The 15037-nt window shown below is 42.1% G+C and overlaps 1 protein-coding gene across 2 annotated transcripts in view; it reads right to left on the bottom strand.

Annotated features, from left to right (window-relative positions):
* Window positions 1-714: 714 nt before the first annotated feature.
* Window positions 715-15037, bottom strand: part of LOC144766890 (membrane-spanning 4-domains subfamily A member 4A-like) — a 462568-nt gene continuing 448245 nt past the window's right edge. For both annotated transcript variants that reach the window (XM_078650601.1, XM_078650600.1), the window contains exons 6-7: window positions 9309-9428; window positions 715-1225 (exon numbers count right to left, since the gene is read on the bottom strand). In XM_078650601.1, the coding sequence (XP_078506727.1) occupies window positions 1160-1225; window positions 9309-9428 (186 nt within the window). In that variant the 3' untranslated portion in view covers window positions 715-1159. The remainder of the gene's footprint in view (window positions 1226-9308; window positions 9429-15037) is intronic.

Genomic DNA, 15037 nt, shown 5'->3' with positions numbered 1-15037 from the left:
ACCCGAGTTGGTGCGACTAGGGGAAGAGAGACTGTGACTCGAAACATTTCCCACTTCAAACGTTTTCACGCCACGACAATGGATCCTGCTGTGTCTCCCATCACTCCCCCTGTCACGAGCGTCCCCAGTGAGGACCCTGACTTGAGTGATGTCGGGGTTGGTGAAGCTGAGGCGGAGGTGAGCACTGACGCCCCCGCCGTGCCTGACTCTCCACCATCTGAAGAGGCTCCAGAGGCGGCTGATCCCTTGCTGCCTGGTCGAGGTCTGTCCCAGTACAGTTTGCGGAGAAATCCTGCACCCTCATCACGACTGCAAGGCTATGTAATGTAAGACTGTTCCTTATTGATTATTTTGTTCACTGAATGCCCCTGCTGCAGAAGTGGGGAAAGGATTTCCCCTGGGACAATCAGAAGTTTGGTAACTGATAGGAGTAAAATGCATAATTGTCATGTTGTTTAAAACCTTGTTGGGGAGGAATGTAATGTCGCGATATGTGATGGCGTGACTACGTCGTGACGTAGGAGACACGCACTGGCCAGTTAATAAAAGGGCAGGAGCACGTCCACGTCGGCCTGTTGGCGACGGAGACAGCTACTTGCAGTTACACATCACCCCAGGCTCCTGTGATCATTAATGTGTTAGGCCCCCAGACCCTGACCGTCACGTCCACTTCCTAGTGTCCGCACTGCCCAAGTGTGCGACACAACACTTCCTTCCCTTGCCTTATATACATCTCTCTACTCTTGTCCTCATATTATGCAGTAGCTCAGGATGGCTTTTATTTTTTTAATAAAAAGCTTGCATGATTAAAAAGGTTTCAGACTCCTGAAAAAGATGCTCATTTTAAACACTTGCAGACAATTTGAACATTCTTTAAAGTTAACAAATATTAGTAACCAGGAATACAGCATTACAAAGGAATAGATTTTTTGATAACTAAATATATGTAGCTCAATGCGTATGATTGTACATTTATTAATCTATTTGCATACATATGCGGAGCGTTGTTTTTCGAACACTGCATCTTCAGGGCGCGGACCACCACGCTGGGTCGTGTCGAGGCCACTGAGGCCAAGCGTGGCGCGGCTCATTCAGTCATACAGGACCGCTGACGTCAATTCCTGCTGACGTCATTAGTTCGTGGCTTCTCAAAAACTCTTCATAGGACGGTACTAACTCGAGGGTCTGCTGAATTCGGAGGGGCGGCCTGATAAATCACCACGGACTGTAGGAGGCAAAGACAGGTGGGTATTAAAAACGAATAATTCAAACTAAAACTGTATCAAAGTGCATGACTGTGAGAGTCATTGAAAATGAGTAGAAGATAAGGGAGTGCGCCTATGTCAGTGACCGTATAGTGAGGAACAGGCTGAATATAGGAAATGGCAATGCACACTTATGATGATGCAGTCACTGCATAAGCAATGGTGTCTCTATAGGATTGTATTTCAAGTGACTGAATGGATGAAGCCCATAATGGCTGGAGCTATTACTGAACGTACGGCAAGAGACTTTTTTGGGGGGGGGGTGCATTCAGAAAACAAATGTTATAAATGTTATTCATTGTGTCAACATTTCAACCTTGTATAGATTTCATTTTTTTCAAATATTCAAGCAAGTCCCCAAATGTCAAATTCGTGTGAAACATTCATTCTTTTACAAATACATGCGTTCCTCTCTTTGTTTATCTTGTTAATCTACTTTTGAATTTAGGTGCTTTTATGCCTTCCCAATTTAATGAGTGCGCATTAAAAACCTTTGTTCTGGTTCACTCTACACGTCCCACACATGCAGAGCTTCCCAATAGAACTCGCATTCTGTATGTGGCTAAATATGAATTATAAATAAAATAAATATTTCTTTAAAAAATATTGTCCCAGTGGTTGACGAATAAAAATATGGGACACTGGTTTGATAAGTCAGCTTTGTGCTTATGTCGAATTTCCGCAGTATAGAGGCAAAAAGTCATTGTGCATACCGCTGCATTTGATTAAAGTTGGCTCTTCTCAGGGCTTTGTGAATATACCTCGATGCCTTGTTCCATCCATGTAGTTCATATTTCTTCTACTGTTTCTTACTCATGATTATTAATTTTAGTAATATGTCTTGTCCATTGAAGTTTTGCTTTGACTCAGTATATAGTCAAGACAATGCTACATAATTTTCAATCTCTACATTTAATATTTCTTGTAGTGTTGCAATTATTTTTATATATGAAAATCAGAACCATCCGTGTTGTATTTGTATTTTGTGGCGTAATGAATCCTATTGCACTAAATTGCCATTCATCAGCGAGTTGCCATGATTTCCACATCACACTGAAACAAATGGAAATCAATCACCCAAAAAATCCCAGCGCCATGCAGTTGAAAACTGCACTTTAAAGGAGATTTACATTTCAATGGAAGAGGTGGAAACTATCATTAATGTATAGCTGGAACACAGGGACAAAGCCCCAGACCACCAGGATTTTCAGCCTTGTCCACAAACCAACATCAATTTTCAAGGCCCGCTTTAACATTGATGGCGCCTGGTGTGACAATCTTTTTGGCGCACCTACACCCAATTACTACCTCCTCAGATTCTCTCACTACCACTGGGCAAAAGTGCCCCCCATCTCTCCAATCATAAGTTATTGCTAAACACAGCGCCCCCTCTGAGGTAAGCGCCCCCTACAAAGGTCAGCGCCCAGTGCACCCGCACCACTTGCACTGCCATAAAGCCGGCCCTGATCGGCATCATACTTTAATACTTGGCACTCAAAAACAATCTGTCATATGAATTTAGATATTTATTGCACCGCTGTGCCTGCTGATATGGTCCAGGAAGCTGTGAATGCGAAGGCCCCAGCGTAGAAATGAGCCATGGTGAGAACAGCCATTCCACAAGATGGCTGATGGGAGATAAAATAAGCGCCATATTTTTCAAGGATTGTGTCACTTTTGACTGGGTAACGGGGTTAAAAAACAACGCAACCCATGAGATGCTATTTATGAAGCCACGCAAGGCCACCTTGCATGGCCCGGAGTGGCTTAATAAATCCAGAACAATGCAACCTAGCGCAAATCACTGCATCGCATCACTCTGCCCCAGGGAGGAGTTCCATCAGTGGTCCGTGGGTGTTCCCATGCCAAAAAACATGGTTTTTGCAGCATTCCCAGGTTAACCATACGTTGCAAACCTGGGAATGTATCAAAACTGCTACGCCTCCCGGGTGAGGCTTAAACGAAGAAAAATAAGATTGTTTCTCCTTGGTTTTTGTGCATGAGTGCCTGGGTTGGCGCTTGGAAGCACATTGTGCGCCAGTGCTGGGAAAAAGCAAGAATGCACGGTAACATGTTAAGTATGGTGCATTCCTTCTCTTTCCCTGTCACGCAGCGCTGCAAAGTGACTTGCTGCACAACGCTGTGTGATATAAGGGGAGTTTGTGGGGGAGAGTGGCCAGCGGTAAGTCTGCCACTCGGGCAGATTGGGATGGTTGTGCCGTCCAGTGACTGCCATTCTGTTTTGGACGACATACCATGGCAGAATTATAGCCCAAACTATATCTAAGGGGTTATGTTGGGCTCCCTGCCATCATTTTAGGTTGAGGTGACCTGGTGGTTGGTGACAGAGAGCATATCTGTGTCGCTGTTCCCTGCTCGCCCATCCCTTTATCTAGAGTTTCCTGGGGTACAATTTGATGTTTTTTTTAGAGAAGGGCTCCGTTGTTGAGTCAGGTGTGCAGGGGCATAGTTGTGTACGTTGTTGCTTGGAATAGGTGCTAAGGTGCTTCGGTTCATGAAAAGTTTGCCAGGTGTTGGCAAAAGTTGGTTAGCGTTGCCAGTTGGGGAACCATGTGCAAGGGGAGGGGATGCAGGTAGTTCAAAGTTCAATTTGGGACATTTGGTTACTTAAAGTTTCATACATAATGTCATAGGATGTAGAGGGAATAGAAAGTTGGAAATGTCGAAATGCAATACAGTTAAATGAGTTGGCCTCATGGTGGGTATGTTGGGGAGGGGACCATAGAGGTGGGGGCGGGGCGAGTACTAGTTCCCTGGATGTATAGCAAGGTATTAGTTTTCTAAGGAGCATTTTAAGGTGTGCCCAGGGTGCGGGATCGAAATTCCAGAGCTTTTATTTCAAACTATAGATTCTTCTAGAACTTGTGCAAAGATAGATAGGGAGATGAGTACCTCCATTTTGGAAATGTATCCTCGTGGATGTGATATCACTGATTAAACCTAGTTTGGAGTGTGCTTCATTTATAGAGGATGAAAGTGTAAAGATTGCTTTTATCACAGAGTCCTGGACTGATAAAGCAACAGGTCCGGACTTAGTTAAGGCAACGCCCTCTAACTGTGTATGCTATACTTTGAATAGGCCTCCTGGAAGAGGAGCGGATCTACCATTCCTCACTGGTCGCTACATTTAGCCCGGGAGGGGTGGAAGGATGTGAGGTTTTGGACTTCTCCTTTCCTCTATCTCCTCAGTACACCTTTCAAGGTTTACTTATCTATAGACCACCTGGCCCTAGAGGTTGTTTTTGCGATCAGGCAGGACGACTTGTGGAAAGTAGTATCACTGCTAGCTCTTACACCGTTTTAGGCGATTTCAATTTCCATTATTTGGAAGCCTCTTCAGATACGGACACAGCCAAATTATTAGATTTGATGAAGGGCAATAATTTAGAGCAACTTGTGACTGTTGCGACCAATCAGGCAGGACATACACTTGATGGTATTTTTTCTAACAATCTACAATTACAAGTCACGACTATTCTTCCGTTACTCTGGTCTGATCACAAGGCGGTTCTATTTAACCTTACTATCCCCGACCGCCATTCTCAGAAGCCATTAAATAAAAGACTGGTGAAAAGAGCGTGGAACAAAGTAACAGCTAAAGATCTCCCTGAGGTCCTCAATAAGACCTTAATCTACCACCTAGTGATCTTGAAGAGGGTACACGATCCTATTCTAGCTGGTCAGAAGAAGCAGGTCATAAATTAGCTCCCAGTAAAATGTGCCATTTTACAAGGCATGTACCCTCCGCCCCTTGGTATACTCAGGAACTAAGGGATCATAAATTGACTTGTAAACATTTGGAGAGAAAATGGAGAAAGAAATATATGGATTGTGATAAGGAGGAATACAAACGTGGACTTGCTAAGTATAAGCAGCTGATTTATAACACAAAGGTAACATTTTTCTCAATTAAGATCAATAATGCAAAAAACTCAGCAAGGGAACTATTTAACACAGTCACCAGTCTGGCAAACCCAGTGGCTATTACTACCATACCGAGTCAGGAACTCTGCGATAAATTGGCAAAATTTTTCCATGAGAAAGTGAATGCCATCTTTTCCTCTTTCTCTAATGCTAAATCTAAGAGGACGTTGGGCAATACAGAGGACCTAGGGCCAGATGTAGGTGGCCCAATACCGGTTGGTAACGGCCGAAATTACCAAATTTCGGCCGTTACCGACCGGTATTGGGCATTTGAGATGTAGGGGCCACATTTCAGATTCGGTAATTTACCGAATCGGTATTTTAAGGAATCTGTAAATTACTGATTCCATATAATATACCGATTCGGTAAATTACCGAAGCTGAAATGTAGGGAGCACTCAAATGAGTGCTTTTCCCATTTCAGGATTCGTTATTTACCACCAACTACAAGTTGGTGGTAAATATCGAAAACCCTAAAAAAAGCAATTTTTTGCATTTAATAACAGTGCCATGTGGCAGACATACATGCCCTTAGGGCATGTATGTGTGCCACATGTGCACCCATGCACTATTCAGGGGTGCAACAGGCTGTCAAAGTGACACCCTGCCACCCTTGAATGTGTTCCCCCCTTTTACCGAATCGGTATTTACCGATTCGGTAATTCCCATTCATTCCTATGGGCCTCCAGGCCCATAGGAATGAATGGGAATTACCGAATCGGTAAATACCAATTCGGTAAATACCGAATCATACAGCTTCGGTAATACTTACCGAATTTTTAACTACATAGCATTTACCGATTCTAACATACCGAATCTGTAAAATTCAGTATTTTAGAATCTGTAAATGTAGTTTACTTACATATGGCCCCTAATTTCAGAGGACCTAGGGCCAGATGTAGGTGGCCCAATACCGGTCGGTAACGGCCGAAATTACTGAATTTCGTCCGTTACCGACCGGTATTGGGCATTTGAGATGTAGGGGCCACATTTCAGATTCGGTAATTTACCGAATCGGTATTTTAAGGAATCGGTAAATTACTGATTCCTTAAAATATCGATTCGGTAAATTATCGAATCTGAAATGTAGGGAGCACTCAAATGAGTGCTTTTTTCCATTTCAGGATTCGTTATTTACCAACTACAAGTTGGTGGTAAATATCGAGAACCCTAAAAAAAGCAATTTTGTGCATTTAATACCAGTGCCATGTGGCAGACATAGGGCATGTATGTGTGCCACATGTGCACCCATGCACTATTCAGGGGTGCAACAGGGTGTCAAAGTGACACCCTGCCACCCTTGAATTTGTTCCCCAGTGTTACCAAATCGGTATTTACTGATTCGGTAATTCCCATTCATTCCTATGGGCCTCCAGAATTACAGAATTTTTACCTACATAGCATTTACCGATTCTAAAATACCGAATCGGTAAAATTCGGTATTTTAGAATCGGTAAATGTAGTTTACCTACATATGGCCCCTAATTTCAGAAAAGAAAGCTCATCTGGATAAATATGCCCAGCTCACAGTTAATGAACCCTTTCAATCTTCTTATGCGGGTGGAATCTGGCTCCCTTTCTGACCCTTGTCCGACACCTATAATGAAATTAGCGGTAGAACCGATCTCCCGAGTTTTGACCCCCATTTTTTAATACTATGTATGCAGAAGGATACTTCCCGCTAGAATGGAAAAAAAAACTCTATCCTGCCTTTTCTTTAAAACCGAATCTTGATGTAAAAGACCCCAACAGTTTCAGGCCTATATCCAGACTTCCGTTACCAGCAAAAAATTTTAAGAGGAATTTAAACATGCAACTTAGTTATTTTCTGGAGTCAACGCAAGCATTGGACCCAACCCAGCATGGATTCAGAGGGGGCAACAGCACTGAATCGGCTCTTTTGAAATCTACTGAAAAGATCCAGACTATTTTAGATAAAGAGGCCAAGGCTGCTTTGATCACGCTAGATGTCTCGGCAGCATTTGATACGATCCATCACGATTTATTGATGGACCGGCTGTGGGAGATCGGAGTTCAGGGTTCCGCATGGAGACTTCTGAAATCCTTTCTTTCAAATTGGAGTCAGTCAGTGTCTTTGGGGGAATTCTCGTCCGAGTCTTTTTCATGACCTTGTGGGGTCCCGCAAAGGTCCTCACTAAGCCCAACACTATTTAATGTATATGTGTCCTCTTTGGTGCCCCTTATTTAGTCATTTGGGTTTAGTCTGACCTCCTACGCGGATGACACACAAATTGTGGTCTCATTACAAACAGAGGAGTGGCAGAGCATGGCGATTCGATTTAAGGATGTATGAATGCCGTAGGGATTTGGATGGCCCAAAACTGCCTTAAATTAACCACTTCGCTGCTAATGACAAGGGTAACTCGTCATGGAGTGCCCATTCATTTTCAATGGAAATGAATGTGAAGAACTAGATGTACCTTAGCATCCAAGTGGTTAAACTCCAGTAAGACGGAGGTGGTATGTTTTGGCAACAACCCGAATTTTTGGACCCTTGAATGGTGGCCAGACACCTTGGGTCCTCGCCCTGCACCCAACAAGAAGGTAAAAAAAGTAGGAGTGTGGTGGACCAGAATCTCAGTTTTAGAGACCAAGTGAATTCAGTGTCTTCCGCTATGTCCTCTGCTCTCAGGTCTTGTAAGAAAATTCTGCCGCTCTTACCTATAGAGTGTCACCAAACAGTCGTCACAGCACTTACTATGTCTCGGCTGGATTACTGTAATAGCCTTTATTTCAATATCCAGGAAGGAATAATGAATAAGTTGCAAGTCCTGCAGAATGCTGCTGCTAGGTTGGTCTCAGGTATCCCTAAATATGCATCAATCTCTAAGGAGATACGGAGGCTTCATTGGCTGCAGGTTAGTAAGTGTACCCAGTTTAAAGCTTTGTGTCTGGTTCACAAGGCGATCCATGGAACAGGGTCAGCTTACTTAAAAGAGTGGTTATTTTGGTATACTCCTACCAGATCACTGCGCTCATCTGCTGCTAAGCAGGTCTATGTGCCTTTTGCAAAAAGGCCTCCTGGGGTGGAAGAAGCTTTGTAGTGAATGCAGCCAAAGCCTGGAATAATCTTCCATTACACCTCAGAGGGTTGATCAGCCTATTGGCTTTTCGCAAGGGTTTAAAAACCTGGCTGTTTACAGACTAATTGCACTTCCGTTTTGAGCCTTGGGTAGATCTCACATAGCGCCAGGACACCTACGGGTAACAGCAGCGCTTAATAAATGTTATAAATAAATAAATGAATTAAAAATAAGGCAGATTGCCAGGAAATTGACTGATGTGCACCTATTTCAGTAAAGCGGCCTTTTTCACACAGGAAGTGGTCAGTTTTCTGTGCTGCACCGCTCCCTCCCAACGGTAGATATGGTTGATAGTGTTGGGAGGTGTGAGAGGAGAACAGAAGTCTGCACTGGGACTTGTTCAGGTGACATGAACTTCAAGGTTGTCCTGCTGTGGCAGGCTGGACAGCATTGAAGGAGAAACAGTGGGCAGCCTGGGATATAGAGTGTTGTGTCTTAGATCTGGCGCATGTGAACAGCACTACGTACGTGCTGTTTCCGAGCTTAATAGGCTTGGACATTGGCCTGCAAAGTCAAAGAGAGAAGATTGGGCAGCGCTGCTACCTAGAGAAAGGCATCTGATATTGAGGAGAGACTGCTGAGCAGGCGGAATGTTAGTACTGTTTGTCATAATTCACTAGGCCTTTCTTGAGGCATGTACTATGTGAAAGCTGCACCGGAAGCTACATCTGTTGCAAAGTGTCACAGCAGTACTGGAAGTATGTTTTTCCATCTCTCATCAATTTAATTACTGTGAGAATTCTTGGCAGGAGGAATATCTCCATGCATAATAACTAATTTCCTTGCCTTTTCCAGTAAGGCAGATCATTGTATTTTAGCTAGAGAGAGATATAATGCTGGAAAGAGAAAGAAAGTACAGAGCTGGAATGAGAAAGACTACATAGCTGAAAAGAGAGCTTAAGAATTCAGCAAAGGTAAGAAGGAAGGAAAGATGGCAGGAAGAAAGGATAGGAGGAAGGGTGCGAGTTAGGAAGGAAGACGTAATGATCCTTACCACTTCACTGTAGGCCGTCCTGCAGAGGCTTTTGCATCCAAAGGCAGAAACGGATACGGAAACACAAAACTGGAGAACGCTGAAGGTGAGCAGAATAAACATGATTCCAGTGGAGACCAGCTGCCAATGACAAAATAAATATTAGCTCTTAGGAAAAGGAGAGAGGGCAGAAACAGTCACACATGCACACCCTTCTTGTCAAGACAATAAATACTATCTTACAATTTAGTGTACCATCCCAAAGTGATCATAGACATCCCTCCCTGGAAGGCACAGACCAACTCCACTGTGGAGGGCAATTCATATGGGGGTATTTCACAAAGAAAGCAGTAAATATGTACGCTTAAAAGTACTCATATTTCTGTTGCAGCTTTATAGGCATACTACTGAGAATGCTGGTGAACTCCAAAAAGTAGTAAATCTTCACCCATTAATTAGAGTACTTCTAAGGGTGCAGCATCACTGCTTTCTCTGTGAATTGCCCTCCATACGTTTTTACTACCATTTTCCAAGTATCTGAGAGCCCCCCAGCACTCCCCTGGAGCTTCTTATAGTGCACCCCCCCCCTTTGCTGTGTTCTTTTCCACAAAGCAAAATGATTTTCAGGAAGGTGGAAAAACACATTGTTTAACACTCATCATCATCCAGTCGTGCCTTGAGAAATCGAAACGTGATTAACAAAAATTGTGAATATGAAATTACAATTTTAAAGGATCAAGATATTTAAGAGTGTCAACCCATTTAATCCTACCAGGCACTGATTCTACATGTTAACTGTTTCTTTAAGTCTATTTTCTCTGGACAGGACTGCACACAATTTCCAGAGCCTTAGCTGCATATACTAAGTGGTTACCAACTTTGGAGCAGATCTGTCAACCAAAGTTACAGACAAATCAAAAAATGCCTTTTAAACTGAAAGTGCATCTGAAAGAATACCTAAACGCTGATGACTGCTATCATGTAATATATATAGGGAGGATAAAAGTGATAGTCAAGAAAGTGACTTTCTCCATTTTAACTCCTATATGATTACTAGCTCTCCTCTATACAAGCATTTGCAATACATTCGGTCTCGCCTTTTGGACCTTTCATGTATTTAGCTATGCAGCACATTAACATGGGTGCTGAAACATCTACTGTTCTTTAACATGGAGGGAAAGTAAGAACCAAACTGTGTGACACGCCAGGTATGGGAACACATGGAGAGAAATATTGCCTTTCAGCGGGAAATGGTATAGATCAAAGCTCTGTTTTCACTATAAAATCAGGGCCTTCGTTGGCATATCACTGAAAATACAAGATTTGAAAAATATATTATTGTCTACCGGTGCTCGTGGAATACAATTTCCATGGAGTGGAATCTAGAGAATGCTAAAGTGATTCTGGTATTTTACTGACCTCTGCTGGTAGTTTCCTATCAAGACAGTTAAATAGAGGCAGTTGAACAGAAAAAAGTCCCTAAGTGGAAGCAGACAAGTCCTAGGGGTGATCTCCAGGGCCCACAAAGTACATTCACATATAAGTATAATATAAAGTATATACAAGAGGTCTCGAATGCTCGACCTAATAAAAACGACTGAATGTTTTACATCAAACATGGCTTGACGTTATAACTATACCCAAGGACATGCCATACTTTGGTTTGAAGTAAACCCATTCAGACATTTCCAGAAAATTTGTATTATAAAAATATGTTGGGTGGACTTGATGGGGGTAAAAGTTAGAAGTATCTGGACCAGGAGTTCCCTGACACTTCATAAACTAGGGTTTGCAGACTGCCTCCAGAAAAATAAAAAAGAATTTAAAAATATGAAAGCCACAAAATGCTGCAGGATGAGCACCCCTAATCCTCAGGCCTACATTGGTAGGGGAAAGGCAAAGAATCCCCATAAATTTTACAAATAAAATACATTATTTTGGTTTCCGGGACCATGGACGACGCCCAGAGCCTATGAATCCCCGACAGGCACAGACTCTTGGCAGACACACCCAAATCTCTGCAGGCCTGGCGCAGTGTCTGCAAACTAAGATAGTCATGCATCTCTGTTAGTTTCCTTCTGCTGTAGTCAGCAGACCTAATAACTTAGTTCATGGACCCATGTTGCATTCCTGTTGTAGTCTGAGGACTGAGAAGGTTTGCAAACTACAACAGTGGACCAACATTGTTCTTGAATTTCATGTTCCTCTATCTAGTTGCACTAACCTTGTGCACAGGATTCAACTGAAGCAATGTTCTTATCTGTCTCGTACCACTCCGACCAATGACCACATATACTGAAATATGAGGGCCAGTGGTAGAAGAGCAGAAAGGGGAATAGAATAAGAGAGAGAAAAAAGATTCCAGACTCCACCACTTCTGCCTTATCACTCTGTGGGTTAGTGAGTTCTGTGGAATATTGTGAATCCCTACAATGCAAATGAGATATCTTATGTGTCTTGTTATTCAGAGAACTAAAGATGACTGCAATTGTGCATTGATATACCTGAACTCTACCTCTGTGTAACCAACTCTCTGTACGGATGTGTAATTCCAGGTAAATAACATACAAACAATTTCAAAGAAAGAATGGCACTCAAACTTCTCCCTATGCTTTGGATAACTACCTCAAGCATCATCACTTCACACTCTCCTATGGAAGGTGGGTTATAGTTTCTACTTGGCTTCCCTAGAACTGGAAAGATAACCAACATCCTGTTATTCTCTAACCTTCGCAATATTGTTTGTTCACTAAAATTGCGGTCGATCTGTAAATTCGGGGCGCAATTGAAAACAAAAATAAGCATGGTCTCCCGCACTTGTTTACATTATAGCCCCTGGGTGGGCCAGGTTCCCGGGGCATGCAGGTATTGAAAGAAGAAAAGGAGGGGCCTGCATGGAGCCACTCCTCTGGTGTCTTATTAGCCCCGGGGACCAAGTCAGTCTCTGCAAACAAATCCGTGCACCGCGCAAAATGAAAAGTGTGGACTTGGTTGCCTATGGGGGTTTGCTGCAGGTAGCTAAGGCCAGCTTTTGGCTGTGCGTGGCTGGGGGTTGGCTTTCTGTATGGAGATAAAAATATTACTTTATGTAAAAAAAACTAGAAATTCCCTGAATAAAACGAAAGTTAAAGTAAGGTTATAGTTAGGTGTGATAAAATCATCATTTTTTTTTTAAACCTTATAAATTCACTGAAAAAAACCAAAGGTTAAACAATGTTATAGTTAGGTGAATATGTCAGTGACAACACTAATGTTTTGAACTAAAAAAAACACTGAAATTCAACTGATGACATCTCAAATTACATCATTGATGACATCACTGATGGTCATAAGCAATGCATGGCTGGGCTGCAAGTTATATTTAGCTCTTCTAACTATAACTGGTAAATATCTGTTTTTTATTTCAAAATGTTAATGCTGCCACTGACACATTCACCTAACTATAGCATTCTATAACGTTACCATAGCCTAATATATATATATATATATTCACTGAAAAAAACATAGGTTATAGACCATATATAGTTAGGAATTAGCATTTACAAAACCTTATTTTACTCACACAAAAGCATTGAAATTCGCATATATAGTTAGTTGCACTAACTATATATCGCGCACCCGCAATCCACTGCTGATCATGTCACATATTACATCATTCATGACATGGTCAGTGACATCACTGATGACATCACTGATGACATCTCAAATGACATCACTGATGACATCACTGATGACAACATCCAGTGACTGTATGTTTCTGTACAGTTAAAATATGTCTTACATATTGAATAATGAGTGGATGTATAAGTGTCTGGATGAAGGATTTAGTAGGTGCATGACTGACTGTATGAGTGAGTGATTAAATGTGTCTCACTGAGTGCATGGGTTAGTGACTAAACTGTCTTAATTTGTGCATCATTATGTCTGTTGTTCTGTAAACTGCTGCATGTGTTGATCAGTAGCTATATGAGTAAGTATATGGGTTATTGATTGGTTGCCCAAGTATTTGTATGGGAGACTGAGTGTGTGTGTGGGTGGCTGGGAGGTGTATGACTGTGCATAGATGTGTGAGCAGTTGATTCACTAGATGTATCGGTTGAAAAGTGCATGTGGAAACAGCTGTATGGGCGGTTGACTGTGTGCATGAGTGTATTGGTGAGTGAATGAATATCTCAGTGCTACATGTCAAAGTAAGTACATATGTAAAACACAGTACATGTGAGAGTTGACATATATAAATAACTGTGCATAAGAGCCAGTGAATGTGTGAGTGGCTGTATGGATCATTGTGAACTTGTATCAGGGATTGTATAAGAGAGTAAATATGTGTTAGTATATGTTTGAATAAGTAAGGTGTGTATAACTGTATAGTTGAGGAAATGGAGGTGTGATTGATTCTTTGCATGACTGACTAGGTGTGTGAGTAACTCCATGGATGAGTGACAGTCTGTGAGTGTCTGTTTACACTGAGTGTATCTAAGGTTATATTAGAGTCTGAAGAGGTTCATCGTATTATCACATGAATGATGTCATCAGTGATGTGATCAGTAATGTCAAATGAGATGTCATCAGTGATGTCATCAGTGATGTCATCAGTGATGTCATTTGAGATGTCATCAGTGATGTCATCAGTGATGTCATTTGAGATGTCATCAGTGATGTCATCAGTGATGTCACTGACCATGTCATGAATGATGTAATATGTGACATGATCAGCAGTGGATTGCGGGTGCGCAATATATAGTTAGTGCAACTAACTATATATGCGAACTTCAATGGTTTTGTGTGAGTAAAATAAGGTTTTGTAAATGCTAATTCCTAACTATATATGGTCTATAACCTATGTTGTTTTCAGTGAATTTTCAAGGTTTTGTAAATGCTAATTCCTAACTATATATGGTCTATAACCTATGGTTTTTTCAGTGATATATATATTACCTACTGGCGGTCGCCAGTAGGTATATATAGTTAGGATTTTTTCTCTATGGGATTTTTGAAAATTCTATGTCTAATAACTTTGGCGTTTGTGGACGGAATTGGCTGAAATTTTCAGGAAAATGGCACATTTTGTTTCTGAGCAGCCCTTGAAAATTTGGGGGGGGTTCGTCAAGGGGGGGCCGAGAAAAAAGGGGGGTCCCAAAACGTGTTTTTAACATTGAGTTTTCCATAAGGCGGTTGGCCTCACTTTTAGCCCGAACGGCTGAATGGATTTGCACGAAACTTGGCAAAATTGTAGGGACTGGTAGCCCGATGTGCCTTTTGTAGGTCTCAATATATGTGCTCCAGTGGATTTTGAGAAATTAACGTTTAAAAAAAGATATATATCTGTAACAGCGGACCTGGCAGCGTCCCAGGACGCGTACTTTACGCGCAACGGAGCTTTTTGAAGCGAAGCTGATTGGTTTTCCGGCGTCTGTCAACATTCCAAAAAGTCCGTAGCGGCCGCCATCTTGTCTCTCGGTAGGATCGAGAGACAAGAGGAGGTCAAAACAAAGGGGGAAATAACTATAAGGGGGCATAGTAGATCCTCGCTGACCCCCTAGGTTTGATGTGGAGGTTTTAAAAGGGCCCCGCGGGGCAAAAAAAAATAATAATAATAATAATCGAACGGCTGAATGGATTTGCACGAAACTTGGCAAAATATTAGGGACTGGTAGCCCGATGTGCCTTTGCTAGGTCTCAATATATGTGCTCCAGTGGATTTTGAGAAATTAACGTTCAAAAAAAGATATATATCTGTAACAGCGCTC

This window comes from Lissotriton helveticus, chromosome 7 (genome assembly GCF_964261635.1).
Source record: "Lissotriton helveticus chromosome 7, aLisHel1.1, whole genome shotgun sequence".
Lineage (NCBI taxonomy): Eukaryota > Metazoa > Chordata > Amphibia > Caudata > Salamandridae > Lissotriton > Lissotriton helveticus.
This window is presented reverse-complemented; position numbering and strand designations above follow the sequence as displayed.